General features: G+C 50.1%; 6 protein-coding genes across 6 annotated transcripts; 2 read left to right on the forward strand and 4 right to left on the reverse strand.

The window, feature by feature from the left end:
* Positions 1-460: 460 nt before the first annotated feature.
* Positions 461-6,060, reverse strand: N7518_009397 (formin sepA; the record flags this gene model as incomplete). The annotated part of the gene is made up of 2 exons (XM_057190323.1): positions 461-4,772; positions 4,826-6,060. 2 exons carry the CDS (start codon positions 6,058-6,060, stop codon positions 461-463), a joined length of 5,547 nt encoding a protein of 1,848 aa, XP_057037979.1.
* Positions 6,061-7,489: 1,429 nt separating this feature from the next.
* Positions 7,490-8,076, forward strand: N7518_009398 (uncharacterized protein; the record flags this gene model as incomplete). The annotated part of the gene is made up of 2 exons (XM_057190324.1): positions 7,490-7,516; positions 7,639-8,076. The coding sequence occupies 2 exons, from the start codon at positions 7,490-7,492 to the stop codon at positions 8,074-8,076; spliced, it is 465 nt and encodes a 154-aa protein (XP_057037980.1).
* Positions 8,077-8,943: 867 nt separating this feature from the next.
* N7518_009399 (uncharacterized protein) lies at positions 8,944-9,765 on the reverse strand (the record flags this gene model as incomplete). The annotated part of the gene is made up of 1 exon (XM_057190325.1): positions 8,944-9,765. The coding sequence occupies one exon, from the start codon at positions 9,763-9,765 to the stop codon at positions 8,944-8,946; it is 822 nt and encodes a 273-aa protein (XP_057037981.1).
* Positions 9,766-9,894: 129 nt separating this feature from the next.
* Positions 9,895-10,207, reverse strand: N7518_009400 (uncharacterized protein; the record flags this gene model as incomplete). The annotated part of the gene is made up of 2 exons (XM_057190326.1): positions 9,895-10,066; positions 10,095-10,207. 2 exons carry the CDS (start codon positions 10,205-10,207, stop codon positions 9,895-9,897), a joined length of 285 nt encoding a protein of 94 aa, XP_057037982.1.
* Positions 10,208-10,507: 300 nt separating this feature from the next.
* On the reverse strand, positions 10,508-11,868 carry fdh (formate dehydrogenase (NAD+) FDH1; the record flags this gene model as incomplete). Its single annotated transcript, XM_057190327.1, has 3 exons — positions 10,508-11,393; positions 11,445-11,620; positions 11,686-11,868. 3 exons carry the CDS (start codon positions 11,866-11,868, stop codon positions 10,508-10,510), a joined length of 1,245 nt encoding a protein of 414 aa, XP_057037983.1.
* Positions 11,869-14,754: 2,886 nt separating this feature from the next.
* On the forward strand, positions 14,755-15,402 carry N7518_009402 (uncharacterized protein; the record flags this gene model as incomplete). Its single annotated transcript, XM_057190328.1, is given in 5 exon segments — positions 14,755-14,815; positions 14,881-14,965; positions 15,016-15,072; positions 15,088-15,256; positions 15,316-15,402. The coding sequence occupies 5 exon segments, from the start codon at positions 14,755-14,757 to the stop codon at positions 15,400-15,402; spliced, it is 459 nt and encodes a 152-aa protein (XP_057037984.1).
* Between the last annotated feature and the right edge of the window lie 184 nt (positions 15,403-15,586).

The raw sequence follows: 15,586 nt of genomic DNA on the forward strand, positions 1-15,586 counted from the left end.
GCGACAATGCAGGAAACATTGAACATCGAGCTCAACATGCAATTCGATGATACGCCCTCCAATCATCGCGACATTTCCATGGCAGGTAGTGTTGGATGAAGAAGACGGGGGGAAGGGATTATGTACAAGGAGAGGGAGACAGGGTGTCGGTGGGTATGCGGGAGTGGATAACAAAAAGAAAAGAGAAAATGATTGCACATGAAGGGATACTGTTAAGATGAAACAGAAAAGAAGAAACAAAGAAATTGTATCATCGCACCATGCTCGGCTCGTCAAATCAAGGAGGGCAGCTCAAAGAGTAGAAGTGTAGGTAGGGAATGGGTATTATACAATCGAGGGCGGTTGTAGTAAGTAGTAAGTAGTGGTATTGATGGCAATGGAGAACATTTGGGTTTGAATCCAATGCATCATCAATGAGAATTGATAAAACATTAAATTAAATCGGCTGTCGGTGATTGACTTAATCCGACAAATCAGTTGGTTTTTGAGGAGAGGAACCGGCAACCGAGGGATCCTGTGATGACTCGCCTTGCTCCGAGACGACAATTGAAGGGGGAGGTTGAGACTCGTGAGGTGAGCCGGGGGGTTGTTGATCGTCTGTGGCCATCGAGTCTGTCTGCGAAGGAGAAGCAGGCTCTTGAACTGTAGCAAGGCCACTAGAGCCATCCGCGCTATCTTTGCTCCCGCCTGTGGGGTTTCGGCGTCTCATGCGGCGGTTACGACGCTCTTCATCTGCGCTCTCTCTTCTCCGTCGCTGGCGCTCGCCGCCGCCTGCATCGGAATTACTTCTCAGACCGAGAAGCATGCTGGCCGCACGATCGGCAACGTCTTCGCCTTCAGATACTTGAGCTTCCTGCTTGCCATCTTCCGGCGCGGTACTCGGAGGGCTCAGAAGACCGGTCTCGTCATTATTATCGCCATTGGTTGTCTTTTCAACTCCGTCTTCGCCTTCTTCCGCCTCACCCGAATCAGGTGGTGGCTTGGTCCCCGAAGTTACGCGGACGTTATGCCGCTCCTTTAGACGAGCACGACGGCGGCGGTCTCGTTGATCCTTGGCTTGAGGTGCTGCAGCACGCAACTTCTCAAGTAATGAGTCCATGGCACCACTTGAAGCAGGCGACTGCACTGTCTCTGCGGTGGGAGTGCTGTTGGCGAGGTTGACATTGATTCGCTTGCGAGCGAGGGATGCCTCTGTGCGCCTTCTGGATTCTTCTAGAGCTGTGTTCTTCTCCCTGGATTTCTTCCACTCGATCAAGAACGAGCTCAACTTAGCAAAGAAATCTCGTCTAGCATTCTCATCTGCGTTGTCTTCACCATAGAAGACCATGATATCGTCATAAGCCTTCGCCATCTCATCAAGGTAGAGCTGCAGCTGCTCAGCCTTTCGTCTGGCGTCCTTCATGGACCGCTGAACGACTTGGCTGACGCGATCCTGTGGGTGGAACCTCTTAGGGTCACTCAGGTTACCAGCGTCCAAGCTGGCCTGTACGTTCTTAATGTTGCTAATGTACTTGATGGCGTCGGTGCGGAGCTGATCGACATTGATCTTCTGCAGACCAATGACACCGCTGATCTCATCGAGGAAGCCCTCCCACTCTGGGTACTGGTTGCGCACGATACGCTCGACCAGATCGGCAAAGGTAGTCTCATTCTTGTCGTCTTTCACCATACCCAGCCGGGCGAGGGAGCTCAGCTTGAAACCCTGGGCCTGCTTGTTGGCATCGTTCATGAAGTTTCCAATGTCGAGAATCAGACCGAGCACGTTCATCAATGACACAGAATCCCGCAAGGACTCACTGACTCGTGCAACCTCCTTTAGCCTTGTGGATATGTGCTCGTACTCTGGCTCGAAGGTGCGGGTCAGTGCGAGTGCTCTGTTTCTTGCTTTCCAGTAGTGATTGAGCTCAAATGCAGTGTAGAGATAGATCTGATCCTCGCGAGTGATCTCGGAGGGATCCTGTTCGCGATCGGAAGTAGCGGCACCAGGGCCCGTCCAATCCATACTATATGGTGCCATAAGCTTGGCTACGTTCTCTGGTATACTGCACATTTCGTCTCTTTGCAAGAAGTCCATGACGACACTGTTATCCAGAATCTCCTTGTCACAGTGGATGATCATGCGAGTGACCTCCTCGGCCGGGTATTGAGAGAACTTGGACAGAGCAATCTGGAAGTTCTTGGATAGATCGTTCGAGATAATCTGTTTCTTGGCCGTGCGCTGCTTCGCACCAGTGCTGGCTCCAAATATCTTCGTTTCTTTGGCCATGAACAATCGCTCAACCTCGTCCAGTACACCCTTCTTGGCAAGCTCGGTATATTTTTCTTCCTTCGCCTCAGCTGTCGGTGCGTGAGTAGCCCAAACAGTAACTTGAGGAGTGTCGACCTTGTCCCAATGAAGAGCCTTGAGCTTCTTCTTAGGTCGAATGAATGGCATGTGAATTGTAGACGGCGAAACATCTCCAACCACGTATGCGGGTCTCCAGCCTGTACCTAAGGCGGCGCTGGGGGGTGGAGGCGGGGGAATCATCAGGCCATTGGCTCCAGGAACAGGGGGAGGTGGTGGAAGAGCGAAACCACCACCACCGGGGGGCGGCGGCGGAGGCAAGCCAACTCTTCCGCCCGGGGGCGGAGGTGGAGGCGGCAATCCAGGAACACCCTTGGCACCACCTGGCGGAGGGGGCGGCGGGAGAGCCATTCCGCCAGGCGGTGGGGGAGGAGGTAGACCAATTTTTCCACCCGGGGGAGGCGGCGGTGGAAGAGTAAAGCCCCCTGGCGGAGGTGGAGGTGGGAGAGCGAAGCCCCCTGGTGGAGGTGGAGGGGGAAGAATCTTGCCTCCTGGCGGCGGGGGTGGGGTAAGAGCTATAACTCCCGGCGGCGGCGGAGGCGGGGGAACAATATTGCCCCCTGGAGGAGGAGGAGGCGGCATAGCCTTTGTAGCAGCTTCATTATCTTCTAGCTTGGGTACCTGTTCCCCTTCAACAACATCGGGATCTTCAGCCTCAAACCTGGGAACCTTGGAAGCAAGCTCGCCTAGGAAGCCGGTAGTCTGGGCAGCGTTCAAACGAGGACGATGCATTTCCACCAGACGAGGCCTCTCATACATCGGTTCGCCATTGCTATCTAGTGGGATGTCCTCCTCGTCTTCCAGAGTCGAGTCCATCGTAGGGATATGGCTGCGCTTGCGGTAAACAGATCCCAAAGCTCCAGGGTCGAGGTGTCGGCGGGTAGACTCAGCAAAGTACTCACTGTCATCTACTTCACCTTCCATCTTCTCGCGCAGCTCGCGGAGTCGATCTGATGGTCCATGCTGGCCCCAGACCTTGCCCTCCAGCTTAAACTGGGTCTTTGTCCGCTCAAGCTGGCGTTCCAGACGTTCCATGAGTCGTTCGCGGTCCATGATACCGGGCATCTGGGATGGATCTGCCGCCTCTGCCATATCATGGTTGTTGGTCTTTCGGGCATTAGAAGCGGCGATATCCTGGGCATCTCGGAGCATGAGGTATAGTTCTCGGGTTTCTAGCTCATTGCGTTGCAATTCCTGAGCACGCAACCTTTGTATTTCTGCAACCTCGGCCTTGAACGATTCATTTTGCCTTTGTTGCAGCTCGATAATACCAGCCTGTTCATCGATTTGCTTTTGCAATTTCAAAACCAAGCCTTCTGCACCGAGCTCGATCTGCGCTCGCATCTCATCGCGCTCAGCAATGGCAGCCTCGGCGATTTGCCGAGCCTCAAGAGACTCGTCATAAACGCGCCTTGCCTCAGCATCCGTGTGCAGCCGATCTAGCAGACTCTGCACGGTGAAAGTCAGGCCCTGCCGAAGATCAAGGTCGGGCAGCCTCCGGTCCATGGCCACATAGCTCAGCATGGCGTCTACGAGCTGGAACATACGGAGCCCTTCCTCACCGGAGTTCTCCCGGATGAGAAGCATATGCTGCATAGCCGAGAGGAAGTAGTCATGGGATCGGCTGCCGTTGATCTTGGACGTGATTGCATCGACGATTTGCATAGGATCGCTCATATCCTTAACTTCGCCTTCGATGCTATCCTTCATGCTGCTGCCCTCCCGCTGGAGAAGGTCCTCGTAGTCGATGGCCTCATTATCGCGGAAACGTTCGATTTGCTTGTCGATAACCTCGTACTGGAATCCCTCCATCTTCGTCAACAGACGCTTGATTCCACATGATGTGAATTGGGCGCGGATATGGCAACGGAGCTGCAGGTCCGTTTCTGCTCCGTCCACCAGCATATTGATAAGGATCATGGTTGAGACTGCATACTCCATGAGGAGGTTCTCCATGCCAATTCCTCCGCTGCGGTACTCTTCGCTGGCACCGACCAAACTTCCCATCTTTCCACGGCCGTCGATGGTGACCTCGACAATACGCATCCAAGCATCGAAGCGACCGGTCTCATTGTGATCATGTTTGACCTTGTCCATTGATTGTAGAACTTTTAGGTGGCCTTGTCCATCACCCCAGTGGCACAAGAAAGTGAGGACTTCGCTGACTAGTTTCCGAGTATTGAGACGCGGCGATGATAACGAGCTGACGAGTGCAACTAGCACATTTTGATGCTCTAGGGCATCGTCTGCGCCATACTTGTTGTTCATCAGACCTTTCAAACATTTAGCAATATCGTATTCTCGGTCTAGATCTTTATCGCCTGTAGGGGGAGCCGGGACAGGACCAGAGACTTTTCTTCTGTTGATCTTCAAGAGGACATTGGTCAAAGCGATTTGGCCTTGGGCTTCAACAAAGGCTTTCACCCAGCTGTTTAGTTATTAGTGATACGCACGATATGGAGAAAAGGGGGTATTGCATACCTGATTGGCTGTGTCCGCAAGCTGACACTCAAACTAGCAAGCTGCTTGGACGTAATGGTATCATCCATCACCTTCTTCACATACCATTCCGGGCTCCCTTCTTCATCAGCACGTTCAAGCAAACCAGACATGCCGTCATGGCCGTGAGTTTGTCGCGCATTTTGCCGTCTTTTTTGCTCTCCTTGCAACTCCGTCAAGCGATCCTGATGCACCAATGTCCATTTCTTTGAAGCAGGGTACGACAACATCTGTCGTTTAGCCTGTTCAGGAAGATTTTGCCATCCTCGCTTCTGCATCAGCTCTAGAAAGAGCTGATCCACAATGCGGTCATCTCTCGGTCGAGTCAGGTAGTTATCTTGTGGCCGGGGGATAGCGGCCGGTACAGATATCTGGTGGGAGGATCCCGCATTTGACAAGCGGCCCGAGCTGGAACTGGGAAACAAGGCGGGACGGTCACTAGAATGCGAGGTTGTGAGAGTGCGAGAGGAATTGTCCGAGGAGAAGTAGCTTGAACCGCGCGTGTTAGAAGAAACGGAGGAATAGATGCTGGCTTGGTCGAGGGAGGTGCGGGAGTTAGAGGACGAATCAATAGAATAGGAGTTATGGTTAGGCCCATTGTTCGCTGATGAGCTGCCTGGCCGTCCCCATTGTTGCTGTTGCTGCTGCTGCTGCTGCTGCTGATATTGTTGTTGTTGCTGCTGCTGCTGCTGCTGCTGTTGTTGTCTGGCACCTCGCTCGCCGGGGTTGCTGCCGGGGTTGCTGGTGTTATTCGAGATGTGCGGGTGAGCACGAGGTCCAGGATATGGGACGTACCCATTTGGCGCAGAGGTAGAGGTCACGGCGGGATATTGATGATAGTCATTTCCAGCTTTGCCCAGATGGTTGGGGGAAGGCTCGTGGCGCGATGAGCTAGGGCGAGACATGTTATCGATTGGAATCGGGGTCCTGGTATCGGTGGGGAGGCTTTCAAAGGGGATGGAGGTGATGACGCCTGAGGTGTGTGCGATATTGCTTGGGTCGAAATCCTGGGTCATGTCGACAGATTGAATCGAAGACCGCTTCGAATGGCGGGACGAGCGTGAGCCCGCGCTTCCCGGAGGTGCCAGGCCATCGTAGGGAGCTCCATAACTATCATATCGTTCCTCGGTCGGTTTCTCTTTGTACAACTTTCGTCCGAAGAACGACTTTCCACTCGATGTCTGCTTAGGTTTGTCGGCTTGTGAACTGGTGGGCATTTTGGCGGGCGTCACTAAGATGAGGCAGGGCGCAGCATAAGGGCCCCTCCAACACTCTCAGGAACGGTATTAAATAGGGATGCCCTATTTCGCGATAAGGCGCTGTCGATCGCAAGGGATATGGGAGAAGATGATTACATTCAAAGTGGGCGAAAGTGGCTCTCTGTTTTGTCCCTCCCTGGCTAGTGCTAGTTAGTATACCCGGATTGCGACAACGGAGGCGCGAGAGACTGAGGGGTAAGGGGCTTCCTTCACGGCACTTACCCCACAAAGAAAGCAAAATAGGAGAGAAGGAGATGAACATGCAAGCTTTTTGCAAATGTCAAGTCCAGTTTGACGCCAGGATCGAAGCCCGAGCGTTCTTCTAATCGTTCCATTGATATTAGGGGGCTTCCCGGAGAAACTCCCCGACCGTGCACGTGATTGTCAAGATCACGTAAGCTTATACTTGGACCCTTCCAAGGTCAACGTCCACTGGACCGGAATGAACGGAGCTTCAAAGAGAAAATAACTCATTGTTGGTTGAGCGTGGATACTAAGCCAGAATACCAGCCATATGTCAGCATCATATGAAGATTAGTAAGTGTGTAGTCTCGCAGAAGATAGGTACATACTCTGCCACTAAACTACTTCGGGTATGTCCATAGTTCATCCTGTCAGCTAACTAGAACAAGTCCCTCACTATTTACTATATCTATTCCTGGTATACATCTTCATTTGGCACCTACCTCAGACATAGCCGGTTCTTTTACACTCCTTCTTTGTTCGGAGTAAAAGAGAGAGTGGAGGTAACTTGAATGGCTTTTAAGTCCGGTGGTGTAGGACCCATGTGAGCCTACGATCTTTATATGTTAGTCTGGTAGTATAGATGATAGCGCTAACCAGCTGGAGTGGCTATTTTTAACCATATTAAAAGCTATGAACACTACGAGCCCGTTGGTGCCCGCTAGCAAATGCGTACGTATACTAGAAAGAATGATAGGCTTGTAAAGGAGATCTGGGAATGAACAGTGAATGAGCTAAGAGAGAACATGTTATATGAGGCTCAGACTACCTACTAGATAGGTAAACTCATCGGCATAGATGTTCATAACTAACTAGTTATCTATATGTTGTCGTTAGGGTGTCTTTATATACTACTATTATTAGTTAGCCTTTATGTACTATTATCAGTTACATACAGGTAGTCTAGTTCTACGAAGCATATACTACTTTGAATAAGGTAATGATGTGATATATCAAAGAATATCAACAAAAGTGACATCTCAGATATCCCGAATGGCCGGTCGTTTGTCGATCTGCCGATCTTGCCGCGTGTGCCCCCGGACCTCGCTCCGCAATCTCTCGCGCAAACTTTGGAACCCTCAAACCTCACCACTCTATCATCCACTCTGAGGTGCGCTTTGAAGCCCAATTCCCAGCATCCAGCATGGGATCAACCAGTGTCTTTGCCAAGGTGTGTACAAAACCCCCTATTCCGACGCGCAAGCCACACATCACCGTTACTCCGTGACCAAGAGTGAACACTACGACCAAGACCTAAAAGAACACAAAGCTGACAAACCAACCCACATACAGACAATCCTCATCCCAGCCGCAATTGCATTATCAATCTACATCCTAGCCTCATGCGTCATAATCCCCTTCTTCCGCCGCTACCACCAGCGCTACTCGCAATATCTCCCACTACATACTATATCCGCCCATACACTATCCCTGCGCGACCGCATAGCCGATAAAGTGATGCACTTCTTCCTTCCCTCTCGGTGGCGGTGGGGCGCGCATGTAGCCGACCACGATACGATCAGTATTGACGACGAGGAAGGGGAGATCTTGGTTGGGATGGATAGGGATTCTATGAGGCGGGGTGCGCTGGAGCAACAGAGACGTGATACCGGGGCTGAGACGGAGAGTCGTTTAAGTCGGGATTTAGAGGAGGGGTTTATGGATGATAGTGATGAGGAGGGGAGTGAGGGGAGTGAGGGGCATAGGAATGTACGGGCAGGGAGGCTTTGAAACGTTGAAGATCACGTTCACATATACATATCTGCATTCTTGGGGTTGGAGCTTTTGTCTATGGATGTTTTGCAAGCCTGTATGATCTGGGCTCATAGGTTTGGTGTTTCAAGCGTGGCGAGTTTGTGAATAGAGTTATTTTGTCTTTTTTTTTGTAATTGTATGTAGTTATGGATAGATAGCATATACATATTTAGACCCTACTGCTACCAATCATACTTGGCCATCAAGAATGTCTAAAAAAAGACATCGGCTCTACTCCGTACACGTTCTAGACTCCACCGAAGGGACTCAATTAATCCGGTGAGATCGACATAGCTCCACCGATCACCATGCTCTGCATATTATAACATACAATGTTGTAGTTATTTCCTTTCGAGCGAAAATCCCTTCAGGATTGCCGCTGATTAATCTGAGTCATGCGAGGAATTATTGAGACCATATTTCTCAAGGCATCTATCCTCAGGCATCATGGTAGCCTCTCATAGAGACTAGCAACGTACACCGGAGCAGATCAAGGACTCTGAGAGCACGGTGCGTCTGCTTTCTATTCATGAGTGAAAGGATGCTGTGACTCGAATGCATAACCAGGACTCTGTGCTGGTTCACTTTCAGCTTCTGAGTGATGGTGAGGTGCATTATCGGGTTCTTTTTTGGTGAGCTTTTTGATAAGAACTAATCTTTCAACTTTTTCTTTCTCGTTATCTGCAGCAGTGTGTCAAGAATCAGGGCCTCGACTGGCTCAATATCCATTGAAGCAAAACTTAAACCTCAGTCCACTATGGTCACTCCACTCAATCTGGTCAGACGGCTTGGTGGCGTCGATGCAGAGAGGATGCATAAGCTCCATCATCTCCGCTTCCAATCCTACCATAGCAACCTTATCCAGCCTCCTAGGCTCATACCTAGGGTCTTTCCTCCCCCCACACTCCACGTAGGTGCGTCTGGATTCGTGTCCCCATGCAACGTCAGCCATGCATCCTGCAGCTTATTCTCCTCGATGAGCTGGTGATCGTCATCAGTGACCGAATTGAAATCTCCCACAATGAGGCCACCACTGCAGCCAGGTTCACGAAGGACGCTAGATAATTGCTTGAGCTGCTCAGCGCGGTAGGAGAAGCTATCGCACGACTCAAGGTGTGCGTTTATTATTCGGAGGAAGGTGTCCGGTGCGTAAGGAGGGATGAGGTCCACGCAAAGTCCATCCCTACCGGTTGCACTCGGGAGATGCTCGCGAAAAACCGGCCCGACAATGAACTTCCCCTCATCGTCTGATCCATCCATCTCCTTCGAGTCTTGGCTATACGCGAAGCGTTTTTTAGACAGCAGGGTCATGGTTATGAAACGCTTGTACTCTAGGTCCGTCGCGGCGTCTGTTGTGAGGAAAGCTTGGCGTATTTCGCGGTTGCCTAAGAGACTGGCACGAACTTCGGACCTGACCTCTTGTAGGCAGAGAATGTCAGGAACTCCATTTTTGAAAATGTGGTTGATGAGAGCAAGGCAGCGTCGTGTGGGGTAGCTACTAGAGTAGTCAATGTTCCAAGAGACTATGTTGAAATGAGATCTAGGAGTGTTTCCTTGGGCTGAGCTTTGCACCCCGGGACTCTGGATGGGCCGTGAGGCCACGGGTACCCAACGGCGAGCAGCGAGGCTAAAACAGGAAAAGGATTGAGGGGTTCTGGCAGGCATATAAGGAAGATTGGAGATAGAAACTCCGTATGCTGGGAAAAATTAAAGGCGTGGAGTAGAAAGTGGAGAAGTGAGGGTCGAAGGTTCTATTTAGCGTTGTTCCGTGGCGTTAGACTGAGCCACACCTAGTTAACTAAACGGGATGTTCGCCTGCTTAGTCATATGCTGGCAGTGAGGTCCTCTAGGTGTCCAAACTATCGTCGAAACCGCCTCGAGGTTGGATCCGGGCGGTCCCTGTCGGTGCTCGCAACAATCGCGGGCGCCGTTAGCGCCAGAGGGCCCAGCAACTCCAAACGTCAGACTGTGGGCAACAGAGAGTCAGTAACCACCTCAACATAAGAACCTGGGAAGGGAGGCCTCGCTGACTCTCTGTGCCTCCCTCATCCTCCATAGAAGGGGCTTGGGCACTCTTATGCCAGGGTGTTGTCACGCGACTGGTCATGGAGGAGTGACACCCATGTCTCGGTCCCATGCTTTTTGCAAGGCGAAGTAAGCAACGTCGCCCAAAAAAGGAAACAACCTGTTCGCGATTACATATTGGGTAAGAAATCTCAAAGGCAAGTGCAAAAGAAGGAAAGCTTGGAAATGGTATTCATTGGTATCGTGAAAGATGCTACCTATTTTCAGTATTGCCCATGCCATCGGGAGCAATTGGGACTTTTATGAACATCTCGAATAAAGAACAAGAAATATGAAACGAAGTCTCTCACCCGGAGAATACTTCATAATCACACAGGGCTCCCTACTTGCGCTGACCGTAAGCCTTGGTGGCATAGGCACCCTTGTGGACAATCAAGTCCTGAGGGCGGTAGTCCTCACGGCCGGAGAAGTAGCTTTCGAGAATGTTCTTGGTACCTTCGGCGTAGCGGACCTGAGCATCGATGGAGGTACCGGACATGTGGGGAACCATGGCATTGCCGCCACCCCAGGGGTGCTCGGCGTAGCGGAGAGGGTGGTCCTTGGGGGCGGGCTGGGGGAACCAGACATCACCACCGTAACCACGGAGGTGACCAGACTTGAGGGCCTCAGCGACATCCTCCTTGACAACGATAGCACCGCGAGCGGTGTTGACGAGCCAAGCACCGGGCTTCATCTTGGAGATGAGCTCCTTGTTGAAGAGACCGCGGGTCTTCTCGTGCAGGGGGCAGTTAATGGTGACAACGTCACACTGGGCGAGCATCTCCTCGAGATCGTCGACGCGACGGCAGCCGATCTCCTTCTCAGTCTCGGGGGAGAGGGGCTGGTAGTCGTAGTAGAGGAGCTCCTTGCAGTCGAAGGCCTTGAGGCGGCGGAGGACACGCTCACCGATACGGCCGACGGCGACGGTACCGACGACCTTGTTCTCAAGATCGAACTCGTTCTTGGCGACGGCAGCGACGTTCCAGTCGCCGGCCTTGATCTGCTCGTGGGCAGGGACGAAGTTGCGGACTAAGACCAGGATGGTCATGATAACGTGCTCAGCGACAGAGACGACATTAGATCCGGTGACCTCGGCGACGGTGATACCGCCGTTGGTGGTGTTGGCAGCGTTCAGGTCAACGTGATCGGAACCAATACCGGCAGTGACAGCGAGCTTGAGCTTCTTGGCCTTGGCCAGACGCTCAGCGGTGAGGTAACCGGGGTGGAAGCTGTTATATAATCAGTGGAGGTTTTTAAAATATTGTGCATCAGAAACGGACGGAGTGGTGATGATGACTTCAGCATCAACGAGCTCCTTGTCGAAAGTGGAGTTCTCGCCATCCTTGTCGGAGGTGGTCACTAGGGTGTGACCCTGGTCCTCGAGCCACTTGCGGATGCCGAGCTCATTCTCGGTAGTACCGAGCAGCTGAGGCTGCTCCTGGGAGTGAACACCACCCTATATCACAAACAAGACCGGGTCAGCGATTGAAGTATAGGAAGTATGAAGTGAGAATGACTTACATCGTAAAGAACCAAAAGAACTTTGCCCTGGAGGTTTGAAGTTGCAGTTAGCGTACGTGCACCGGAAATATAGCCAGCCAACGGTGAAGCCCGAGCGAATGAACTGGAGGCAACAGTTGGCTTGAGAGAGCTCGAGAGGAAGGGTCGTCCTAATTGACGGGTAAGAGAGCGAGTAAATACCATCGTGAAGGTTTATAAAATATTTATAAGATATGTTCAAAATATCACTAAAAAGAAGGTTAGCGCTCCGTTATATACATTCGTGTATAGATCGATAGTTATAAATAGTTGATGAGGTCAGCGTCCAAAAACAGCGTTGGAGAGGTTGCAAGCTCTGAAGGGGAGAAGTGGGGAATCTTGCAAACCAGGGAGTGTGATGTGACTGTAGGGGAAATAGTGGAATAGGAAGATGGTAAAGGATAGACTTACAGGTAGAGTTGAAGAGATGAGAGTTGGATAGAGTGAGAAGAAAGAAAGCATCCGAACAGCAACTGGAGCTAGGTTATATATCCCACAAAGACAAGCATTGTCCCCTCAGAATAAGTCGCATAGAAACGGGAGTCGGACTAAACTGGGAGCGAATCCACTTGGAGAACTCTCCGCACGAGGGACAGGACAGAATGGGTAGTACATTCATTTGAATTGATGGCCTATCATCTTCGGACTTGCGTAGCTTGCCATATCCATTTGTATATTATTGTATATTATATCGCATATTATATATGTGTATGTGTATATTTTACTTTTATATGTTATGCTATATCACCCATGGACTATTGCATAATTAACATTGGAAAGCTCTCAATGGATGAACGTGCGGGGGCACTTTTGTAGTGTACAGTTACACATACAACCTACGCACTTGTACTGGATAAAATGCCTCGTAATATCTCTCTCTATCTTCATTGTAATATTCCAAATCACCAACTATTTGGTTCTTCCCATCTCTCCCCCATCAGCCCATCAGCCGATCAAAAATCCAAGTGTTACCCCGCTGAGGGGTAACTATATCTGCTGACATAATGAGGGGTAAAGTCAAACCCAACCAAATCCGTATATGCAACTCATATACTCCGTACACCAGTCGACCCCCCAATAATTGGCATCTCCAACCTGCAGGCTCATGTAAATACTATCCCACAAGGTACTAAAACACTCCAAGTTCCCCAGCACTCGATGGCATCCTCCTCAGGAGCCATGCCGAACAATTCCCGCACTTCTGCCGATATTCGGCCTCCATGTCACCTTCTCCAACTCCGGCCCCGCTACTCCCCTACAGAGCTACCCATAATGTACATTGCCTCCTCGCGAGGAGGTTTTGGAGAAATATCCATGGATCCGCACCAGGTCCACCGATGAGCTTCCGGATCAGATCATGGAGACCACGGAAAGCATGACCGCATCATAGACGGACTCGAGCAGGATGGGTGGATTTCTTAATTCCCCTTATCTAGATCGAAGACTCGATTTATCTGTCTTTTCGCAGCGCGCTTAGTCTCTTTGACAAGACTGCAGATTAATTGGGATAAGCACAATATGTTTCGAGTTGCTCCCCGGTCGGGCATTGGATCGCATTGCTACGTTGGGTGTCGAAAACCTAACTTTGAAATGATGACCAGAGAACCGTGATGCCGACCTACGATATACTAACTACCGTTCCAACCCAGCATCGATCCCAAAATTGCCTACTCAAATTTTGATCATGCAGTTAATCGGAATAGTCGCCATGAGGTTTCACTAGAAGTCGCATACGTGAGATGATGGTCCGGGGCTTCGGCGCATATCGTGTCGCATGATCAGTGCGGGGGCCATTCAGTTCGATTCGTCACCCTCGAACTTCCGGGATGCGCCTCAACCTGTGTCCGTGTGCTATCGCCAGCAATATGGAATCGCGATGTGATTTCCTTCCGAAATCGGACAGTTGCAGCCTTTAAAGCCTCGAACATTGTACATGCATAACCGTCTATTGACACCTGTCTTATTTAACACATCCACAGTCAGACCTGGACAAAAAGGTCCACTAATTGACGAACTGCCTCCGCCTCCACAACGACCTCGTCCAAAATTTCGCCGTCCACAAGAAGTAACCGCAAGCCCATTGCCAGTACACTTCATCCTGGACCTCAACACGTGGATCATACCAATGGCTCAAGCTCGCATATTCCCCGCCTCAATCTCGCCTTCAACAAAATAACCACTATATACGCACACAATAACTGCGTTCCGCACTATTCACGAGAGCGCGTCTTTATCATTAATCTGACAAGCGTGTCCAGAAGAACGCAGACATGTATGTGCCGACTATCTCGCACGGCATCAGTGCTTTTTTCAGCCATAGCGCGCGACAGTCCCAAGGTTGAACCGCAGGAATACCATGTCCCTCAGCCGGCACGCTTACAATACACCCATTTTCATAACTGACAATCCAAGAGACAGAAACTGCAAACCCTTGCCACCGAATTCCATCTTGTTAAATTCAGATTCGGGATCATTCCAGGCAGCGGGGACACCGGGAGGCTTGCTTGCACAAGTAGATACGGCGCACATTCAGTCATTACCAGCTGCCTAGCGGTATCGGATGCTAAGAAATGACAAAAGTCCTTCCATCGGCTTGAACCATTTTGAAAATGAATAGTAGAAACGAAGATGCATTCCAGGGATGTGTGTTCAAATGTAAAATGATGTAAGGATTGATGTACATTGTATACCCGCGTGTCGATCTTAACAAAATGACATCCAGTCTACATTTCCTGTGCAACATAGGGCTCATATGATTAATAATTTGTCTGAAAAGGGAACTCTGCAGACGTTATCTGTCGAGTTTTGCTGCAAATGCATTTTATCTAACACTACAAATTCGATGAACCTTTCATTAATTGCCTAGTGTTAAAACAAGAAGCATTGCCATACACTTGATGTCGACTTACATTGCACAACAGGTTATGTGTTGCCCATTTTATATGCATTTGGCCTTGAAATATATATTTTGATTTCAAAGTGTCCCTATTAAAGAACATCTGAATACCCGAGAGGATATTGCCGAACCCTTTAATACTGTGAACTATCACTATGAACTCAACTATATTATCCGATCAGACCCCATCATGTGGTAAAATCCTCATGTTGCATGGTGAGAGCGCTGTCCTTCTATCTTTCCTGTAGAAGCCGAGCAGCCAGTTAACCCATGCAATTTAGGGCACAGCCAATCTGGACAGTTTTTCCAATGCAAAACTAGATTCATACGACAATATATGGAGCGATCCGTGCTCAAAACCCTACAGTAGGACCATAATCGCCAAATAAGCAACATTGAATTCTTTTACCCTTTAGGTCAACTGCGAGCCGATCCAGAAAACTGGCACAAAGACGACGACAAGCGGGCCTGAGGTGATGGAGATCCAGAACAGAGCATATCAAAGGGCTTGAAAAGTCCATTCAATGTGTCTCTGATATTCTTGAAAGACATGGTCCTTTCATCGGGATCATAGGATTCTCATCAGGTGCCGACGTGGCTGCTATTGTCACATCCGTTCTTGAAAAGAAAGTATCAATCTGCAACTTCAATATCACAGTAAGCACTCCCGGGTATTCGCCGCTATTTGTCAGTGACTTATGATTTCCATTTTCTAGCGAGATCACCCCCCGATGAAGCTTGCTTTTTGCCTGAGCGGTTTTCAGCTAGCACACCCTGCGTATGCGCCGATATATTACCAGTAGATCAAAACCCCAATACTCTATGTCATAGGATCTTTAGATGCAGTGGTTGATCCATCCCAGTCCTTGTTGTTAGCAAAGGATTGCATTAATGTCGAGATTTACCAATTCTATGGGACTCATTAGGTGCTTCGAACGTGAGACTTCTTGCAGGTTGTCGGTCGATTTGTTGAAGGGATTCCGATTG

The sequence above is a fragment of the Penicillium psychrosexuale genome (assembly GCF_028828465.1).
Source record: "Penicillium psychrosexuale strain IBT 29551 chromosome Unknown utg000005l, whole genome shotgun sequence".
NCBI lineage: Eukaryota > Fungi > Ascomycota > Eurotiomycetes > Eurotiales > Aspergillaceae > Penicillium > Penicillium psychrosexuale.